At 38.2% G+C, this 23,638-nt stretch overlaps 1 protein-coding gene across 1 annotated transcript in view; it reads left to right on the top strand.

The window, feature by feature from the left end:
- The window catches only part of LOC124775684 (phenoloxidase 1-like), a 178,817-nt gene that overhangs the window by 34,030 nt on the left and 121,149 nt on the right, over positions 1–23,638 (top strand). Inside the window, exons 3-4 of the mRNA XM_047250512.1 lie at positions 5,455–5,678; positions 17,376–17,578. Of these exons, the coding sequence (XP_047106468.1) occupies positions 5,455–5,678; positions 17,376–17,578 (427 nt within the window). The remainder of the gene's footprint in view (positions 1–5,454; positions 5,679–17,375; positions 17,579–23,638) is intronic.

Genomic DNA, 23,638 nt, shown 5'->3' with positions numbered 1-23,638 from the left:
ATAATTGTGCGTCACAAATTTAAGCAGACAGGAAACTATCTCAGCTGAACCTCTCCTTGTGGTGGATTCACCCACAAATTTACGGTGATGTTTCCAGTACCAATGTCATGAATCGTGAACTTATACAACGACAGCTGTCTCTGGTAGAATACCATGGAATGAGTCAATGTAGGACAAAGTAAAACCTGTGGTGGGTCAACACACATAACATGTATATTGTTATTCCTCTTAGCCATTTCTGTATCGTTTTTTAGGTCTTTGTATGCTTGGTCTGCCCTTGAATGATGCAACTGACTCTCAATTTTGATCTTGTGCAGTTCTATTTCATCTGAAGCTGCAATCACTTTGTTAAACAACAAATCACACAGTCTGCAAGTATCTGATCTAGGTGTTCTGAAACACAGATTAAAATCTGTTTGAAACACACTTTGATAGTATGACCTGCTTATTGACTTATCAGGAAACTTTTTGGTAAACGACCGATACATTCTACAGAGGTTGAGATCGGGGTGCAGACATTCTTTTGATGATTTATTCCTGCTGTAATGGCTCATCTGCTTTGGGAAACTCGATATGTGTTGCCGAATAAGGGCCCTGTCGTCATTTGATATGGCCTGTGGCCTATTGCAATGTTTTCCTCTACTGTCTTTAGGAGTGGTTATTCCACCTTTTACTTTACGTAGCTGGGTGATGGAGAATATGTCAAGCAATGTTTTTTGACACACTTCTTTTGAGTAAACTTTGTATTTGAAAGTAGCTTGTTTCCATGAAGCATCGTCTGTCTTACCTCTCTTGCGCCTGGCTGGCACGCCTATTTCCATGGATTTTATTAAGTATATGGACTGCTCATCGTATGTTAAGGCATGATATTCTTTGTACAGCTTTAACTTCATTTCCAGGTTTATGTCCTTGCATCCTTCTTTTAGGCACACTTCTGCATTGCATACACGATCCTGATTCACGAAAACAATCACTATTACTACCTAATATTCAACTAGATTATCAAATTTCACATTCTCTTTTAATAATATAGCATTACTCAGACTGAGTATTCTATTTTTTCGCCAATGATAACTACATAACTGTAGTTAATTTCATTCATGTTACATACTTTTACAGTAATGTTTTCAGAAGATACACATAACATGTCATTAGAGCCATGTACTGTACAGGGCACATCACCGCTTTACAGGACACATATACTTCTCTAAAGACATACACCTTTTTACAAAACCCATACAGCATTATTCCACTCACCTGTGTTGGAAGCTGTTTCATAGGAACTACCTTTCCTTTTCATGATTTATGTTCCAGTCCAGCATCACGAAGCCTTTTCCTCTTAATATCCTGCCAACTACCAATGTTAATTTTCCTTTTCTGTGCATCATTTGCACGTTTCAAACCACTTGTGGTAAGCATCACCTTGCTGCACTCCGCCATTCTTGTAACATACATCATTGTTCGTGCAAAGGCACGAACACTGTGCGTGTCTCATCGCTATTTAGTGCTGCCCTCGGACGGTGAACATGTCAATTATAACAGTAGGCGATGCAGACTGCCGTATACAGCATTATTACATGAGATTCTACGAAATGTCAAAATGTGCCCTACAGCATTATTCATGCACATGCTTTAATTAACTTATGTTTGGTAATTGGTGTTGAGAAAGGTACAAAGCAACAAATCTTTATTACATTGTTAAATAACTTTTTTTGCAGAAGTGTATAAACATCTTACACTTTGAGCTCAACATCTCACTCATTATGGAAGGCTGCTGACTCAATTTTTCAGGCAAGCAAATGGTAAATTGGGGTAAATACAATGGTTACCAAACATCATTGTCATGGTCCTTAACTCAGCTAACAGTGTGTGTATAATCTGTGTAGTGGCTAATGTTGAGAAATGAATGGTATTGTTGGTGTTAAGAAATATACAAAGTAAGAAATATTTTTTACATTGTTAAACAGCTCTTTGGCAAAAATTTGTAAGCAAAACAATGTTGTGCACTAGGAGACTCTACTCCTCATTCAGTCATCCTGATTTAGGTTGTCCAATGTTTCCCTAAATTTCTTAAGGCAAATGACTGAATGGTTACCAGTATAAGGCCACAGCTGACTATCTGGCCCATTATTGCCAAACTGAAGTCCTAAGTATGTTAATGATGGTGTATATGCATTACATTTTCTTGTGAAATAATACCACAACCTGTATAATATCCATGTAAAAGAGGTACCATAAACAGGGGTGTATAGGGATACAAGGGTGAGTAGGTACATCAGCTCATGAAAAAGTTTTATTTGTCACTAATTCAATGTGAAATTATGCAACTGTAGTGATATCTGGCATCTGGAACACCTTATGAATTTGTTCCTTGTTTACTATAATCCTTAAATCATTTCAGAAGTTGGCAACCACGTCCAAACTCATCAGCTGTTTCTGTTGTAGTTTTTTGGTGATAAAACTTGTGCTGTACAAGTGTGAAATAATTTCAAAAGTTTCCAGGTAAATACTACTATATATAAGACACATAATCAGAGATTTATGCTACAATTGTGTTTTTATAGACACTATAAAAATTTTTTCTCTTATGCTGTAGTTTTGTTTTACATTCAGTGGTGAATAGGGGGAGGATGGTTAGGAGGTATCAGTCTGATCCTAGAGGTTGTCACCACAAACATGCTGCACAAGCCATTAGAAAAGGGATGTCACTCCAAAATGCTTCAAACAAATTAAAAATTTCAAAATCTGCATTGAAAAGGTACAGCAAAATGTCTAATGAGAAAACTAGAAACAGGAAAAAGAAAGGAAGCCAAACAGCCTTTGGAGTACCTACTGCAGTGATGATCATAAAAGGTGTTGATGCTTGTGCAAAATGGGGATATCCACTAAGCACCTTTGACTTACAATGTTTTGTGAAGTAGCATTTGAACAAAGAAGGAAGAGTAATGAAACAATTTCAAAGCCATCTTCCAGGTCTCGACTGGGTGCTGTGTTTCATCAATAGACATAAAGATAATGCTCCACAAATATGACAAAATGTATCCCAAAGCAGGGCTAAAGTTAACTCACAGGATATTGTTAATTATTTTGAAGAGTTGAAAATAACTCTTGATGGTGTTCCCCCAAAGCAAATATTAAATTATGAAGAGATGAATATGGTGGCTGACCCTGGAAGGAGAAAACTTCTGTACAAAGGAGGCTGCAAATACCCTGACAGGGTTATGATTCAAACAAAATCCAATGTATGTGTTACGTTGGCTGCTACTGGCAATGACACACAACTGCCATCTCACATAATATACAAAGCAAAACACCTATATGATCTATGGAGTGAAGGTGTTCCTGCTGGGGTAAGGTTCAACAGAAGTAAATCAGGTTGGATGGAGGGCAGCTGTTTTGTAGATTGGTTTAAGTCTATAATGATACCTTATTTTCATTGCTTTGAGGGAATAAAAGACATTATCTGTGAAAACTTGAGCTCTCATCTGTCTCCAGCTCTCATAGATTGGTGTGAAAAAAATGTCCATGTGTGTGTTTTATTACTACTGAACGCAGCACACATTACACAACCTCTAGATGTTGCAATGGTGGTAGGCCATTGAAACAGGTTTGGCAAGAGATACTGGAGAACTGGAAGAACAGATCTAACAACAGATATTGAGAGATTGATATAAAGTACTTTGCTTGCCTTTTGGAACAAGCCCTTGACAAGTCGTCACCAACCATGAAGAAAAACAGCAGATTGGGTTGCAATTTATCTTTTCAATGAGGATCAAGTTCTTGAAATGTTACCATCTGAAAAAAATAGGGGAAGACAAATCTGTTAATAACAACCTGGTTGATTTCTTAAAGAACCAAGGGTAGCCTGATGATAATTTGAAAAAACTAGGGGAAAAAGGAAACTGAATGTACCACCTGGCAGGAGTTTCCATGCACATGACATTGCAAACTCAGTGGATGAATCAGAAGATGAAGATGAAGATAGTGATGGTACAACAACAGTGACCACAGATTTGAAGAAAGAGAAGACTCCTCAACTAATCAGAATGGAGAAGAACAATCTACTGATCACGTTTTACATGTCGGGGAATAGGAAAAGTGAAACTTGAGAGACTTAAGGGACATCCAAAATACTTTATTGGGAGAATTACCAAAGTTGTGCTTGAAGGAGGAGATATGTGACATCAGTTTTGAGACAAACCTCCACAGATGATAGTGTTTATGTTTTCCCAAATGTAGAAGATATATCTGAATTTGATTTCGTTCAGCTGATCCAAATCACGAAAGAACCATTAGTAAGATGAAGCAGACTTATGTTTAAATGTTTTTTTTTTTATATTCTACAGGTTAATTTGTATTTTACAGTCTGCCCCTGGAAGCTGAGTGGTCAGTGCGATGGACTGTCAATCCTAAGGGCCCAGGTTCGATTCCCGGCTGGGTCGGAGATTTTCTCTGCTCAGGGACTGGGTGTTGTGTTGTCCTAATCATCATCATTTCATCTCCATTGATGCACAAGTCGCCGAAGTGGCGTCAAATCGAAAGACTTGCACCAGGCGAGTGGTCTACCCGACGGGAGGCCCTCGTCACATGCCCATCTACCCCATCTTGTATTTTACAGAAGCATTTTTGTATCCCTATTGACCCAAATGCCTTTTACAATATGATTCTGTGTTTATATTTATGATAGTTCCTATTGATTCCATTCATGAGGTTAACAGGGACATTTTTTAATTGCAAATTAGTACAACTTATATTCAGCTATACCAAATATACTTGGTTTCTAGGATTACCATCTCCCTCTGGAATGAGTAAAAGATCTGTTGTAGTTTTTATTTCTGGATTTATTATTTAAAACCCTTAAAATCTGTCCCTATTTACCCCTGGTTATGGTGCACAAATGAATGAAACTACTACTACTACTTCTGCTCAGAAATAATGTTCATAAAATTTAAATTCTTATTTTAATAATTTCTAGAACAATTGGGAGCCTGGATCAGACAGGAATGAATCATGTACAAATGAAACTTTAAGAGTTGATTGTGCTAATAATCCATGAAACCTCAAAGGAAAATCATAGGAAATGAAACTAAAAACAGGCAATTTGATAAAGATTGTATAATATTCATTTTGGAAAAGAAGTAACTTCTGATATGGTTTTCAGTTTGTTTGAATCCTACAGTGAATGTATCAACATTGCTATCAGTTTGGATATGCACAGCATGATAGCAATTTTATGTTCTTACTGTCAAGGCATATCCACTGTCCATGTGATTATGTATTAATTTATTGTAGTCTTAGTTTTTTCTACTGTTAAGTAATGAAAAGGATAGTGAAACAATTTTGAACATTATAAATAACTGATAATTAGTAAATGACTCTGGGGTATTAGCTCTGCAAATAACAAATGTTATTATGATATTTTATTTTTATTTTCTTGTGTGAATTTTGTTCCAGGACTAGAGACAATTGACGATTTCACATCAGCTTCTGTTTACTGCAGAGAGAGAATCAACCCTAATCTATATGTGTATGCAGTAGCAGTAGCTTTGTTTCACAGACCAGACACACAAAACTGGCCTCCTCCATCCATAGCAGAGATATTTCCTGACAAATTCCTAGAGAGAGGAACTTTTTTAAAAGCTAGACAAGAAGCAAATATTGCACCAGCAGAATCAAGAGTGAGTGTTGTTCTCATTCATCACATGTTTTATGACTTGTTACACAAAATTGTAACTTTACTTACTGAACAAAGCTACCATCTATTCAATAACTGTAGTAAATAAAAACTTGTACAAAATGACTTTTCAGGTTATTCATCATACAATGCAACCAACAAATTAAGAACAGAATATTTGCAATATAGATAATAATAAAATATCAGGTATCCATTGCCCAAGGCTACCTCTTTTCTTTAGACAGATAACTTGTTGCATAGCTAATGGAGAGGGAAAATATATTTCCTGACTGCTGTCTAATGACAGATTACCTAAGTGGAAACAAGATTACTTATTAATGGTAACATGTTTCCTGGCTGCAAAAGGTGACTTCACTAATAGGAGGGGGAGAGTTTTAAGTACATTTCAGTCATGATTAAGGGAAGCATGAAGGGTGAATCCCAGTATCCAAGCTAGATGTTCGTGTGATGCAGCAATTAATATTAACAATGTAGCAATATTTATGGACTGCCTTGTGGGGTATAAGTGTGAATTGGTTATTCACCAATCTGAATTGTAGACAGCATGGTGATTCAAGTTTGCAGTATACTTGATCATATGTATTACAGGAGACGCAAAGGCTGACTGATTGTCAAATGACAGTATAGACTGGAGACCTGATGGAACGATTGGTCTGTGAAGCGAAGTGGTCAAGTTCATGCCAAGGTTAGAGTTTCAGAAGCAATCAGATCTTGACAGTGACTGCTGTCAGCTTAGTTGTGCTGAGGATTAGCAATGTTTCCCTGTATCATCAAATTCTTTGGGTTCAGGCAGGCTAGCAAATCATGAGTAGTTTTGTTGGAGGCTCTTCTGCTACATTTACTTTCTGGAATATTGGTATTCGGTCACAGGTGAAAGGAAGTAGAGGAGAGAGTGTGAATGGAAGAGGAAATATGGAAAAATAGTGGACTCACAGAGGTGAGAGCACAGAAGAAAATGGAGAGACCTCTATTCCAAATGGACCCAGACAGATACTGGAAATTGTTGATGTAAATACTGTAACAATAGAATCCTGTTTCCAGTTAAAATTGTGTGTCGCTATGTTACTAACAGGAGCTCTCATCAATTCTTCTTCTGGTTCATTAGGACCCTTCAGGATCACTTGTGGCTTGTTTAGCACATCTTCTTTCTTCCCAGTACCTCTTCATTCTTTCACTTCTTCTGTTTCTTTCTTCTTCTGTTAAGACAACTTTGATTTTAGTGTCTGGCTACCTGTGACCATCCACCAACTCCTTATACTTCTCCCTGTCCTGTACTATTGCCTGCAGATTCCTTTCTTTTATTCCTATGACCTTCCAGTCATCTCTGACTTCCTTCACCTAGTTGTTTCCCATATGACATGTTGCATTCCATATCTTCTTAGTCAACCTCTTCTAACCCATCCTCATGATGTGCCCAGCAAATCGTAACCTCCTCTTCTGTATCTCGCTTGATATTGGTTGAATATTTTCATACGGTTCCTGTTGTGTTCTGTGTATCTAGATATCCCCATGTTGTTTGGTTCCCTATATGTCTCTCAGAATTTTTTGGTCCCCCTTCTCCAGCTGCATACAAGCTCTCTTGCTGAGTGTGATCATTTCTGATGCATACAGAGCAGCATTTCTTACAGTTGCTGTGTAATGTCACAATTTGACATTCCGTGACCGATTTTTCTTGCCATATGTTGTTTTCGCCACATACTGAAGCTTCTGCAAAAGCTGCACCCTGTCTTCTGCCCTACTGTTGCTCTGTATGCCATCAGTTATCCTCTCCCCCAAATGGCAAAAACTGTTGACTTTCTCAACCACTTGGCCATCTATCTTCCAGTCAGACTCAGTGTTCAATGTCTTGCTCTTCTTATATGCAAACTTCAGTCAGACCTTTTCTGCTGCTTTGGCTAGATTTTTTAGTGCTGTCTTTGCCTCTTCTTCTGTCTCATTTAAGAGTGCCATGTCATCTGTTGCATTATGTTTGACCTTTTCCCATATTTGCACGCCTTTGATCTTCATGTTACTATTTAGTTGTCTCCACTGTCTCACCACTTCGTCCAAAACCAGGTTAAATAAAATTGATGATGACAGTCTGTCCTCTTGCTTTTATTGTGCTTTTATTTCAAAGCTGTCTGACAACATACTGTGATGCCTAATTCTGGCAGGAGTGTTGCTTAATGTTTCCTTTATTAATTCATGTGTTGTAGCATCCAGTCCTCCATCTTCTAACACATCAGGCAGAGTACTTCTGTCAACTGAATCATAGAACTTTTGAAAGCCCACAAATGTCACTATTGTTTTTTTTCCCTTTCCTGTGTCTGTGTTCTAGTATCCTTTTTATTCCAAATATTTGTTCTGTACAGTTCCTCCCTTTTTTAAAGACACACTGGTACTATCCTATTGTCAGCCCCAGTTGTTCTTCAACTCTGTTCAGCAAGATTCTTGACAAAACCTTGTACCCTATGTTTAAGAGAGTACTTTCTTGTCCCCTTTCTTTTATGGTGGTATTATAATGGCTTCTTTTCAGTCTACAGGTATCTTCTTACTTCTCCAGCTACCAATTATTATATTGTATATACTTCTTTCCATTTCAGGCCCACCCCACTTGATCTCTTCAGCACAGATACTGTCATTGCCTGATGCCTTGCTTTTTTTTTTTTTTGAGGTTTTTAACTGCCTCTGCTACTTCTGTCCTGATGGGTACATTGTCTAGACTATCCAGACTTTTGTTCCTAGAGTGTAAGTGTGTCCACTTTACTGTTGGTGCTTCTGTATTCAGCAGATCCCTAAAATACCTAGCCATTTCCTCGCACACCTCTATCTTGCCAATTTTTATTGTGCTATTTTGTCCTATTATGAAGGGTTCTTTTGCCTTGAAACCTTTAATTCTGCTTGTCATTTCCTTGCAAAAGATACATGATTTGTGTTTCTTGAAGGCTGTGTTTGCTTCTTCAAGTTTCTAATTCCATCTACTTCTCTTGTCATTTCTGATCGTTTTGCTAGCAATTTTTCTCACATTCTGGAATTTTGACCAGTCTTCTTGCTTTTTACAGGACTGCCATTTCATCCATGCTTTCTTCCTGGTCTTGACTGCATTCTCATGATCATCTGTCAGCCACTCATGCTTCCTTTTCTTATTGTTAGTGGCCAGTTGCATTACCTCTTCTTCCATCATATCTCTCACTCTATTCCAATCACTCTGAACTACCATTCTGTTTGCATACTCTGTTCTGTGTTTCTTCAGAAGATCTATGTTGATTCTGTGGTTATTTATCGTCCTACATTTCCTTGCTCTGTTGGGTATTCATTTGCATTTTATTTTGACAAGGTAGTGATCTGATTCCATCCTGCTATTTTTCCTCACTTTCATTTAGATAATCTCTATGTGATTCCTGTCATGGATTGCTACATGGTCTAGCTGTTTTTCCCCAATCCTGTTTCCAGGGCTGACCCACGTTGTTTTCTTGCTTGCCTTAGCTTGGTAATGGGTGGTCATTATTCTCATCTTGTGTCTCCTACACAGGTCCACTAATCTCTCACCATTCTTGTTTGTTCTCTTGTGGGCTGAATAATCTCCCACAGGGCCTCTAAACTTCCTTTCCATGCCTATTTGTGCAATAAAACCTCCTAGCAAACTAGTGACACCTCTTTTGTCAACATCTGTCACTACCTTATCCAAAGTGGACCACAAATGTTAAGTTCCTGCTTTGACTTTTTTGTTCTTATCGTTTGTTGATGCATGTGCATTTACTATTGTATAGGTTTTGTTTCCTATATTCACCGTCAGATATGACAGCGTCTCATTTATGCCCTTCCACTCAGTGATACTATCCAGGTATCTACAATCTACTACAAAGGCTATGCCAAATATAAAAGGTTGCTTTGCCCCCCCCCCCCCACCCCCCTCAAACCAGGTTTCCCTTTCCCTTTCATCCTTTATATTTAGTTAAAGAGATAATTTGTGTTTTAATAGTTAAATGTGACTTTAATTTTTTCTGTGGATCTGTGATTATGTAAATATTTACTTTATGAATGATGGGAGCTTGCTGAGACCTTTTAACCAAAATATGGGAAACCACTCTCAATCCAAGACTAGGAGACAAGGTCTAAATGTAAATTATGTCTGTATTATACTGTGGCAGTGTAGATCAAATTTCAACTAATAATAATGATGTCGTGTGACACAACGACCTGGCACAAGTCTTTCAATTGGGTGCCACTTCAGCAACTTGTGTGTCCCTGAGCCAATGGCATCTGGAGTTCCCAGGGAGTTATCTGTGCTAGCACTTAATGGGTCCAACAGTATTATTGTTGACAAATGTTATTACCTTATACATGTGTTTGGTAGTCAGTTAAGAATTCAAAAATCTTTGAAAGAGCCCTTTAAGATGACATGTTATTTATTTTATATGATATTTTTATTCTTTATTTTTTACTAACTAAACACTTTATTCATATTAACTGTGTTACTCTAAAAGATGATTCTGCAGGGCAGTGGACAGTGGAAGTAATCAAAGTAAAATATTGCTCTTGTCTTCAAGTTATTCAATGTAATGAAATATGGTAATGACTCCATTTCAGTGTTCACATCACTCACACTGTTGATGGGTGTACAATGTTGGCAATACTGGTTTCAACCCAGTCACTGAAGTTCAGCAATGTTGGGCCTAGCCAGTATTTGCATGGGTGACCATCTGAGGAAAACCAGGTGGTTGGTTTTAAGGATGCACAAGTCACTCAAGTGGCATTCAGTTGAAAGACTTACAGCAAACAGTCATGCCGCATGGCTTTTTTTATCATTCACATTACCGGTACATGTTTTACTAAGATTTGGCAATGATGGTAATAAACATGCTCATATCACGTATTCATGTACACTGAAAGGCTTTCATATGCAGCATTCCTTAGGTTGGCAGTGTGAAATGTTAGCCAGTGATTCTTGGGACTTTCAGGAACAGGATCTTACACAACAAATATAAGAAATCACGGCAGAACTTGGACAGCTTCCATGTCAAATATAGAGGAATACATGTTGAGACAGAAAAATTAACCATATGATTGCCTGGTAGGCTCTGCAAAAGCAGCTACTTTATCCATATCCCTTACATTATGTGCAAGGTCTCAGGAGAGAAGATTGTCTTGCCATATTATGACTCTGTTGATGACTTCTGAGACAGAGTGCTGAAGACCCACAGTCCCCAGCTAACATGTTATTTACAGATGGGTAAAATAATAATTAACCTTAATATTCATAAATGAGCAGATGCAAATTCTTCAGGAATCATAAATGCAAGGCACTACATTAGCTTTAGGGCCAATTTATGGTCAGTAATTTGTGTTACAGATTTTCAGGACTATATCTTTTGTACTTTTAGTCAACACATCAACAGATTCAGCCTATCAACAATTTCTGAATGATAAATTATCTGTGCTAATGGAGAATGTGACCCCTACAGAAAAACAGTTGGCGTAGGTTACACACAGTGGGGCACTACACAATTACTATGCTATGTACTACAAAGTCTTACACAAATGCTTAATTAGTCATGAGTTGATGGGTTGGAGTGAGGAGTGGGGAAGTTGTACTACAGCATGGCCTCTCTGCTCAACTGACTTGAATTGACTGTAATTCTGAATATGGAGGTTTTTAGAAATGCTGATGTATGCCACATCCATTGACAACACAAACATTACAGGAGTGGATGTCACAAACATGGGACTAATTATGAGGACAGCTAGGTGAATTTACATATGTTCATAAAGGTTGTGTGAAATTGAGTGTTAAGTACCTGGAACACACCTTGCAGTCTTAACAGATAAATGGCTATCATAGGACAGAAAACGCCACAGCCCAACAAATATTTGTGGACCTGTTTAAAGGACTTTTAATTTTGACTAATAGTATTTCCTAGAACAATACAGGACACTTTTTAAAAACATTCTGTGCTTCTAAGCATAATACATGCTATCTACTCCAACAACTCTTGTTGGAGCAGATGGAGAGGAATACTGACTTCCTAAACATAACAATTGTTGAATATGCAAAAGAAGGAAAGAACTCAGCTTGGCTGTATGGGAAATGTGTTTCTCACTGTCTTGCTACACATGTGCTCAAATTGTCCCATGGGCTAGCACATGCAGGACTGGGTCTGCAGAAAGGAATAATGGGACACAGAAACATTCTCACAGTTCCTTTATTGGAACTGGACACAACTACACTTAACATAAAATAGGACTACATAAGCTAACGTACTAACTTAAGCTGTCCCAGAAAAAGCACTATTCTTTTCTTGTCAACACTACTATTCACGTGCACAGATCTGGCGTGTATACCAAAGTGAAACTAAATACTAGGTTGAAGGTGTCCGTATCATTTAATATTCATGATTACAGGGGCACTGTCTGTATTTGGCTTAGAGATGGCAGATAGCAAACCGTGAATAAGTCATTGTGGGGGGTACGCAGTGGGTGCTCACAGTTTGAGGCATGAACACTATTTATCGCACAAGACCCTATCATCAAGCCTCTAAGTAATCTGTAGTTTGCAAATATGTACGTGGCAGTCTCTATAAGTTAGACAAATGTGTCAGCACATAGTTATAACAAGCTGGACACACACAATGTATTGTGACAACAAAATACCGTCATGCACTCATAATACAAAAGTGACAAAGGATGAATTTTCTATAATCTTAACCATGCGTGACAGAAACAGTGCAATTAAATACTCTCACTATAGTAGTGAGGGAAATGGCATGCTATCTGTGGGGGTACTGTTACACGTTAACACCTTAACATACACGAGACATAAAGGAAACTGGCAGGCCATGTATGAATTTACTTTATAATAATTACAGTGGAGTAAGGCAATTTATTTAAATTCTTCCTGTACCATGGAGAAGGAACTGAATGGTTATTGCTGAGAAGACAGTGAACATGTGCACTTGTTTGATAATCTGCATAGCAAGAGTGATGCAGTCCATCAAGCCATAGACATTAATACAAGGTATTCCGTGTGGTGGATGTAGTAAGCAGTGAAAATGAAACTCCTTTGCAGTGCATAGGGATCAATTGTAAAACTTGGCTTTTATCAAGAGTAAATAAAACACCCTGCCACAAGCTCTCAATAAGGCTTACAGATGGCAGCAATTACAGTTTGGCCAAAATATGTGGTACTGACTTACCAGCATTGTCTTCACTTAACTCATACCTATCTGGAACACTGGTACGGCAAGGCATTAAATGTTAATTCTTCTAATACAAAACACTCCAGAATTAAAGCTCAGAAAAACATTATCTTGCTTAAAGGAATATGTGAGTCACTTGGTGTTGGCATGGGAAATGATGCTCAGGGAGCACTTTCTGCAGCGTAGCTTTCTGGGAAAACCACTGAGCTGCAGCAAGGAAGTGCATGGTGGAGAGAGACTCCATTTCTTGGGTTTGCTTTTGCTGATGACCTGATTTGGCATTCTGCAATGTGTCATCTACTGTCGACATCTGCTGAAGCACGGTAGTGGGTGCATATGTACTGTAGTGTGTCAACACACAGTTCCCTCCATGTAAGAAGGAGACGGTGTGTGTGTGTGTGTGTGTGTGTGTGTGTGTGTGTGTGTGTGTGTGTGTGTGTGTGCGTGTGTTTGTTTGTTAGCAATGGAGGCAGTGATGTGGTGATTACACATGCTGCAGCCCTTGCTCTGGGGAGCAGCAATATGTTGACGAGGGCCTGCATCATCTTCAGCAGTGAAAGCAGAGGTGGGATGACACCTATGGTCTCTGTGGTCGACAGTAGCATGGATTCAGTGGACCAGCATGTGCTGCAGTTACTGGCACGTGATGATGTGTGTGGCAGGCCAGGTGATGTTTCACGATGAGCCTGGGGCAATGGTGATGACACCGCACACACCACCAGTCAGTGCGGCAGGGCAGTGTTGCACTGCCATCTGTTGGTGCAGTGCAGCATAGTGTGATGTGGAAGTGGGGTTTGGCAGGAGTAGCAGTAATGTACCAGGGAATGGGCAGGTAGTATATGGTTGAGGCACATAGTGTGCCCCCTACGGATGGTATACTATGTAGTGTGTTATGTTGGTTCTTAGGTCTCTGTTGTTAGCACCCTGTGTTGGTAGGCTGAATCATGTATCACTATGGTTGTGTGCACCAGTGTTGTGGTTGTGCTGACTGATCCCTCGGTGCCAGGGTTGAGATGTGAGGGTCTGCAGTTTTGGCCACGGTACAGTCATCGTCACTTTCTACCATCTCAGTCTCGATGGCTGCCGGCATGCAGGGCTCGGGGAGTTGAGTATGAATCCTGGCTTCAGGCAATCAGGGAGATCACAATAGTGGTGCTATGCAGCTGCATGAAGGACTCTTAGTATTACATGAAAGGACAAGATGCAGACCCGAGTGCAGCGGTGGAGCAGCCCCTAGCTGGCATCCAACCAGAGCATTATGTGTGTGCACTTGCTGAGGTCCCAATTTACGAACAACTGGTGCTGTCTGTGTTACTTGAGGGATGCACTGAGCACAGGTGTGCCATTGAGTTATGGAGCTGCTGCACAAAGACTGGCGTGCAGGTTGTAGGCAGTAGATGGTGCTGCTCAAAGAGGCCACCTGGGATGGTGAGCAAACCCAAGTTTCCGTGAGAGTCTAAATGAATGAGAGGTAAACTTTTGTCTGCATCCATGGTGACATGGCAGGGGCATGAGACCTACTTGTCTATAAAGGCCTTGCCCACTGTGTCCACAATTATAATGGACAGCAACATGGCTTTGGGCCACTGGATAAATCTGTCCATGGCCATTGGATGATGGTAGGAGTCATATGACTTTCATAAGTATGTATGAGAAGTGATGATTCACAAGGGAAAAAGAGGCAATGGGGGAATGCACATGCCTGCATACTTTTAATTGCTGGCATGGGACGCAGTCACGGGACCAGTTGTTGCAGCTGCACTGGCTACTGGGGTAAACAAAATGCTCCTGAATGAGTGCAGTAGACACACAGTTGCCATGGAGCCAGCTTGCAGAAGTGTGAGGGATACTAGGAGTGGACACACTCTGAAGTGGGTCACAGGTATCCAATACTGGTGCAAGACATAGTAGTCCATTGGAGTGGTAAGGGTGCAAGATCATCTAAAGCAATCAATGACTATGTTTTCAATGAAAGACATGTGCCACAGATTATTTAATACCCTGTATAATATATTCCTGTTGTCTGAACTGGCAGTGTCAGATCTACTTTCCCTCCTTGCCATGGGGCAGTGGTCACTAGAACCCAGAAATGAAACCCATCCACTGAGGGGCAGAAATACCCAACTGCCTCGTACACACTGAGGAGCTTGCAATCACACATGGCTCAACACTGCTGTGACTCTATGAGCTTTGCTAAGAAAAACACCAGAGGTTGTGAAGTCCCCATGATGCATTGCTGTAGGACTGCATCTATGGCAGTTTTGTCATTGGTAACAATTGTTATGGTATGGTCAGATGGGGGTAGGCTAGGAGGGAACTAGTGAGAGATCTTGCTACATTTGCTACTGTACATGAGAAATGGAAGGAGAAATAGATAAGTGACAAACAATGACTTGAGTATGTAAATCAGATTATAAATTATGTTGTACTTAGTAGATATATGAAGCTCTAATTGACAATGTAAAAACTCAAATGGAAGGTTGTGTGTGTGCCAAAATCATCAGATATTTGGGATTATTATGGCTACAAGAATATTGCATGATGCCTTGGTAGATAATCAGAATTGTCTTATATTTTCATTGTTACTATATATCCAATGGATAAATGGAACCTGCTCATTACATCTTCAGCTGAAAGACTGATTTTACTACAATCACAGATTCCATGTAACCTGTCACCTGCTCCAATTATACTGATTCCATGTACAAAGCTGACTCAATCCTAGTCCTCTTGAAAACCGGGTGATACATATGTCTCATTTGAAGTCCTATTACAGTCTTGATCTGTGGCATAGTAAATTATGGTAGTGATTTTAAATGACATGCTCAGAACTGCATGTATACAGATTATTGTAATTTAGAATTCTGAAATGATGATCTGCTAGTTGTTTCAAATTTTCCAGTATTTGATTAAAAAAATACATTATTAACATGCATAGACTCTCATTGACAATATGTGAACTCTGTTCGAAAAGTGGCAAATTTTCACCTATTAACACAAGTTCTTCTCACTTATTTTTCTTGATCATGACTGTTTGCGACACTCACTATTATGGCTATTTATAAATTCATCCTGTAAATGTGTAGGAAATTGTCTATGAATAATTTATAAAATCATAAAATATAGCTCAGTTAATTTACAATAATGAAGAGAAGAGTAGTTATATGTAGCAATTATATGTATGATGAAATGAAGTCACTTTATTTCATTAATCAATAGATATTGTTCAGATAGCTTTTATGTTAGTTTCCATTTTCATGGATGGAGTTTCAGGCATGAAAATTTATGGTGACTTTTGTATCAGAGTCTGTGAAGATTGTTCCAGAAACAATATTTTATACTTCAAATATTTTACTGAATAACATACGTCTGCGGTAATGATATAGGCCTACATTTGTTAGGAGTGAAAATTTTGAGTGTACCCTGTCTTATAAATATTAAATATTTCTTTGAATAAAATTTTTCTTGAAAGAAGTTTTGTGTGTTGACAATTGACTAAATAAATATCAGAAAAATATAGCCCTTACAGGAATTTTGATGTTTTAGGTAGCAGTTCAATATAGACTAGACACATACTATAATGAAAAAAGTTAAATGTAGTTGAAGTGATATCAGGATAAGTGGATCAGTTTCACCTTGCTAAGTGTCACTCTCCATCTTAGTAACATCCCTAAAAGTGATACAGTTATTTACGATTAATTTTGTATACATTTTAATAGTTCAACTTGCTGCAGGATTCCAACAACTCTCATAGCAATCTTCCGATGTGCAGCCACAATAAAACAAATTATTCCTCTGTCATGTGTGTATAACTTTCTTTGTGTAATCATTAAAAGTACATATTCCAGATGTTTATTCATAACTATTTAGACATGGAGTGTGAATAATCATTCCTATTTATGGTATAGACAGACTGGTATTAATTATGCCTATTTGTTAATATCACAAACAGACATAGTTTAAATAACTGCCTCTCTTGACTTCTTTCAGTTTCATGAAGGTTTTATTTTATGATAGAAACCATAATACGTGTTTTTGCTAAATAGGGTAATGAGCTTGTACTACATGAGTTATTTTCAGTCATCGTGATGCAACTATTGCATCTAGTGAGTAATTGACAATAAGACAAATTAATGAATAATTTTTCTGAAAACAAAGTACAAATGGTGCTTACTTTTCTGTAAAATGGAATAAACTTGTGTTTTCATATATGTATTTCAACATTGGATGCTTTGAACAAATAGAGCTGTTATGAACTGATAATATAAATGTCTGATATTGGACCATATGTTGAAGTTAAGTGAAGTGAAGATAGAATGAAAAAATAATTATGTTTTAGGGGCTTAGATACAGAACAATTCATGTTGTACTAATTTGTTTCTCAGATAACAGAGGCGTAATCAAACAATGGAAAATCCTTGATGAAGTAATGACAATATTTTCATAATATTGTCAGAACAAAGACATGTTTTATTTATTACTAACACCCACTTCACCTGTTATAGGTTCCTATTGAAATTCCTATGGATTACACTGCTTCTAACCTTGAGCCTGAGCATCATGTGGCTTATTTCCGTGAAGACGTTGGAGTTGGACTGGTTTATTGGTACTGGCATATGACATACCCACAAAGAGGACCTCCTGAGGTTTTAAGGAAAGATCGTTCTGGGGAATTATTCTATTACTTCCATCAACAAATCATTGCCAGGTTAGTACACATTTGTTACTCATGGTTCAAACTTTATTTCACTGACAGTACACTGCTGTAGCATAAACTATGTATTGTGAAAGCCCGCCCAGTTTAACCTTGCAGTCTAATGCACTGCTTTCCGGGCAGGAAGGCATGCCGGTTCCCAGCATGAATTCCCCAAGTGGATTAGTGTTGAGGTCTGGTATGCCAGCCAGCCTGTGGATGGTTTTTACTGTGGTTTTCCATCTACCTCAGTGAATGCAGACTGGTTCCCCTTATTCTGACTCAGTGACACTATGTTGGTGATTGCTGTGCAAACACTTTCTCCACATATGCATACACCATCATTACTCTACCATGCAAACATTGGGGTTGCACTCGTCTGGTGGGAGATGTTCCCAAGGGGTCCACTGGAGGATGTACCGCACAATAACACTGGGTTCGGTGTGGGGCGGCAGTGGGGTGAGTGGACTGCTGTAGCCTGTTGTGGGGTTGTGTACCACTGTGGACTATGGCAGGGATGAAGTCCCTACATCATTTCTAGGTCCCCAGTTCCATACAATACAATACAATACAATACGTGAAAAACAACTAGTAATGTACCAGTATGTAAAAAGATGTTTCTTATTTCAGTAGTATAGCTTAGAGGTCATATATTGTTTATAGGGTTACACAGGACAAAAATCCTTGGTGTTAATGATTAAAAGAATGAATGTCTCAGTTTTACACATTTACTTAACTTGCAATATGTTGCTGCTTTATTGGTGGATGTAAAGAAGTTGATGAAGTCCATATTGTTTGATTAACTTTCCATGAAGATTGTTAAGCATTACCAAAATGATGGGTCATCACTTTACTTAAAATAGTGTACACAACACACTGATTTTATCAGACAATATTCGTATCCAAAAAATATAAAAATCTCACATCAGATTGGCATTGCTTCTGAGGACAAAATTCTGCTCAACCATGTTAACAGTAATATGTAACACATTCTCTCATTGTTCATTACATGCTTTTTACAAAATTACAATCAAAATTTTCTTAATTTAACAGATTTAGAAATGGTTAAGGCAATACTCTATTACAGAGTTTCCTGCTTGATAATTATGCTACAATCTCATAATACTATCACACAGTTGATTACATAATAAAGGACATACATTAATTACAAATTACTATATCAAATTACTACAGGTCCCCAGTTCCATACAATACAATACAATACAATGTATTGTAAAAAACAACTAGTAATTTACCAGTATGTAAAAGGATTTTTTTTATTGCTGCTTTATTGGTGGGTGAAAAGCATTTGATGAAGTCTACGTCTACATCCATACTCCGCAAGCCACCTGACGGTGTGTGGCAGAGGGTACCTTCAGTAACTCTGTTGGTTCTCCCTTCTATTCCAGTTTTGTATTGTTTGTGGAAAGAAAGATTGTTGGTATGCCTCTGTGTGGGCTCTAATCTCTCTGATTTTATCCTCATGGTCTCACAAGTTATACGTAGGAGGGAGCAATATACTGCTTGACTCCTTGGTGAAGGTACGTTCTTGAAACTTCAATAAAAGCCCGTCCTGAGCTACTGAGGGTCTCTCTTGCAGAGTCCTCCACTGGAGTTTATCTATCATCTCCGTAACACTTTCACCATTACTAAATGATCCTGTAATGAAGTGTGCTGTTCTCTGTTGGATCTTCTCTATCTCTTCTATCAACCGTATCTGGTACGGATCCCACACCGGTGAGCAGTATTCAAGCAGTGGGTGAATAAGTGTACTGTAACCTACTTCCTTTGTTTTCGGATTGCATTTCCTTAGGATTCTTCCAATGAATCTTAGTCTGGCATCTGCTTTACCGACAATTAATGTCTACTCCCATATAATTTATGGAATTAACTGCTTCCAGTTGCTGACCTGCTATATTGTAGCTAAATGATAGAGGATCTTTCTTTCTATGTATTTGCAGAAATTTACACTTGTCTACATTGAGATTCAATTGCCATTCCCTGCACCATGTGTCAATTTGTTGCAAATCCTCCTGCATTTCAGTACAACTTTCCATTGTTACAACCTCTCGATATACTACAGCATCATCCGCAAAAAGCCTCAGTGAACTTCTGATGTTATCCACAAGGTCATTTATAAATATTGTGAATAGCAATGGTTCTATGACACTCCCCTGTGGCATATCTGAAGTCACTCTTACTTCGTAAGACTTCTCTCCCTTGAGAATGACATGCTGCATTCTTTTATCTAGGAACTCTTCAATCCAATCACACAATTGGTCTGATAGTCCTTATACTCTTACTTTGTTCATTAAAGACTGTGGGGAACTGTATCAAACGCCTTGTGGAAGTCAAAAAACACGGCATCTACCTGGGAACCTGTGTCTATGGCCCTCTGAGTCTCGTGGACGAATAGTGCGAGCTGGGTTTCACATGGTCATCTGTTTCATAACCCATGCTGATTCCTACAGAGTAGATTTCTAGTCTCCAGAAAAGTCATTATACTCACATATAATATGTGTTCCAAAATTCCACAATTGATCGATGTTAGAGATATAGGTCTATAGTTCTGCACATCTGTTCGATGTCCCTTCTTGAAAATGGGGATGACCTGTGCCCTTTTCCAATCTTTTGGAATGCTATGCTCTTCTAGAGACCTAGGGTACACTGCTGCAAGAAGGGGGGCAAGTTCCTTTGTGTACTCTGTGTAAAATCGAACTGGTATCCCATCAGGTCCAGCGGCCTTTCCTCTTTTGAGTGATTTTAATTTTTTTTCTATCCCTCTGTCATCTATTTCAATATCTACCATTTTGTCATCTGTGCGACAATCTAGAGAAGGAACTACAGTACAGTCTTCCTCTGTGAAACAGCTTTGGAAAAAGACATTTAGTATTTCAGGCTTTAGTCTGTCATCCTCTGTTTCAGTACCATTTTGGCCACAGTGTGTCTGGACATTTTGTTTTGATTCACCTACCGCTTTGACATAAGACCAAAATTTCTTAGGATTTTCTGCCAAGTCAGTACATAGAACTTTACTTTTGAATTCATTGAATGCCTCTCACATAGCCCTCCTCACACTACGTTTTGCTTCATGTAATTTTTGTTTGTCTGCAAAGCTTTGGGTATGTTTATGTTTGCTGTGAAGTTTCCTTTGCTACTGTAGCAGTTTTCTAACTCAGTTTTTGTACCACAGTGGCTCTTCTCCATCTCTTACGATCTTGCTTGGCACATACTCATCTAATGCATATTGTACGATGGTTTTGAACTTCGTCCACTGATCCTCAACAGTATCTGTACTTGAGATAAAACTTTTGTGTTGAGCCATCAAGTACTCTGAAATCTGCTTTTTTTCACATTTGCCAAACAGAAAAATCTTCCTACCTTTTTTAATATTTCTATTTATGGCTGAAATTATCGATGCAGTAACAACTTTATGATCGCTGATTCTCTGTTCTGCATTAACTGTTTCAAATAGTTTGGGTCTGTTTGTCACCAGAAGGTCTAATATGTTATTTCCACAAGTTGGTTCTCTGTTTAACTGCTCAAAGTAGTTTTCAGATAATGCACCTAAAAAAATTTCACTAGATTCTTTGTCCCTGCACCCGTTTATAAACGTTTGAGTCTCCCAGTCTATATCTGGTAAATTAAAATCTCCACCCGGAACTATAACATGGTCACGAAATCTATTCAAAATATTTTCCAACTTTTCCTTCAGGTGCTCTGCCACAACAGCTGCTGAGCCAGGGGGCCTATAGAGACAGCCAATTACCATGTCTGAGCCTGCTTTAATCGTGGCCTTCACACAAATTATTTCACATTTCGGATCTCCTTCAGTTTCCTTTGATACTATTGCACTTTTTATCACTATAAACACACCTCCACCTTCATTGTTCAGCCTGTCTCTATGGTATACATTCCAATCTGACTGTTTACTCCTGGTTTCAGCTAACTTTCCGTCCCTAGTACTATGTGGGCATTGTGAACGTTTATTAATGAGAGCAGTTCTGGGACCTTTCTATAGATGCTCCTGCAGTTTACTATTACCACATTAATATTGTTATTCCCTGTAGCATTTCGCCTACTGCTACCTTGTCGCATCTCAGGAGGCGTCTTGTCGGGCCTAGGGAGATAATTTTCTAACCTAAAAAACCCACATGTGCACTCCACACATACTCTGCTACCCTTGTAGCCGCTTCCTGCGTGTAGTGCATGCCTGCCCTATTCAGGGGAACCCTACATTTCTCTATCCGATAGCGGAGGTCGAGAAATTTGTAACCCAGATCTCCGCAGAATCGTCTGAGCCTCTGGCTTAAGCCTTCCACTCGGCTCCAAACCAGAGGACCACAATCGGTTCTGGGAATGATACTGCAAATAGTTAGCTCAGATTCCACCCTGCGAGCAAGGCTTTCTGCTTTTACCAACTCTGCCAACCACCTGTATGAACTGGGGATGACCTCTGAACCCAGACGGCAGGAGTCATTGGTGCTGACATGAGCAACAATTTGCAGTTGGGTGCATATTGTTTGACTAACTTTGCATGAATATTGTTAAGAATTATCAAAATGATGGGTCAGCACTTTACTTAAAATAGTGTACACAGCACACTGATTTTATCAGACAATATTACATATTCAGAAAAGATAAAAATCTCACATCAGATCCACATCGCTTCTGAGGACAAAATTCTGCTCAAGACTTCCATGATATAGCTTCAACCATGTGCCTTAAATAGATTAACAGTAATATGTAACACATTCTCTCATTGTTCATTACATACTTTTTACAAAATTACGATCAAAATTTTCTTAATTTAACAGATTTAGAAATGGTTAAGGCAATATTCTACTACAGAGTTTTCTGCTTGATAATTATGCTACAAATTCATAATACTATGACACAGTTGATTAAATTATAAACGACATACATTAATTACAAATTTCTATAGCATTTCAGAATCAGTTAAATACCAGTTGTTAAAAACATAAATGTTAATACAGTGACACAATGAAGTGTGGTACTGAAAGTAATCTGTAATGAATAGACACAAATGTGATAAGGGTATCATAAACTCTGGTTGACACAATGTGATTATAGTATCACTAGATTCACAGTGTTTAGTCACATTCAGCCGTGGTACGAATGGGGGGGGGGGGGGGGGGAACCTTGTACGTCTCTGTTTATGTAAGACATGTGAATAAGACATAGGAAATCATATGTATGGATGCTATAAATAAAGTGACACGGATCTTTACTTTTTCTGTCCAATATATATTAGCAAATTTGTAATAATGAATCCAGAATACATTTTCTTACAGAATTAATCGTAATATAACAATTAAGTGCAACTACATTCAAAATATTAAATGAAATTCTCAAACTGCTTACAGCAACATGCTTGCTTAAACAAAATTAGAAAGTTATGTTAGTTAGGCAATTGCTCTTTATGCAACTAATAATAATGTTTCTCCAAATCTGGCAATATATTACAGTAAATCAAAATTCTATTTGTGTCTCCTTCACTTAGATGGTATCTTTTTTTGACTAGCTTTAACATTATCTTATTTCTATTAAACAGTTAGTTAGAATTTTAATTATTTCTTCACCAGTACCTCAGATATTTTCTTTCAAGTTGTAGTTCACAGTTCAATCCAGATATTATCACATTTATGAAATTGACTCTAAACAATACCAACATTTCTCTCATATCCTTTGTTTTACATCCGTATATTCTCACACGTCATGTACATTCCATTCTTAAGTATACCTGCATTACTTCATAGTCGCTCCCTAAACTGTACAGAAGCAGTGGTCTAACAAGAATGCCCTTGGGGGTTTATAAATAAGTAAAAATGAGAAAACAGCTGTTTTATGGAGCATACCATTGTAGATTTGTGTTGAACTATTTTTAGTGGGATTTGCAAAGGCCGATGTCCTTACAGACTGCTCTTGGAGTTTGTCTTTTCATCTGTATTATGTTTGTGTATGTTGAAGTTTTTATTTATCTAATTTAAGTTTTTTATCACATATTTACATGTTTCTAAATAAAAATGCAAGTCTATAATAGGATCAAAGATT

The sequence above is a fragment of the Schistocerca piceifrons genome, chromosome 2 (genome assembly GCF_021461385.2).
Source record: "Schistocerca piceifrons isolate TAMUIC-IGC-003096 chromosome 2, iqSchPice1.1, whole genome shotgun sequence".
Taxonomy (NCBI): domain Eukaryota; kingdom Metazoa; phylum Arthropoda; class Insecta; order Orthoptera; family Acrididae; genus Schistocerca; species Schistocerca piceifrons.
Note: the sequence above shows the minus strand (reverse complement) of the source record. Positions and strands in the feature narration are given on the sequence as shown.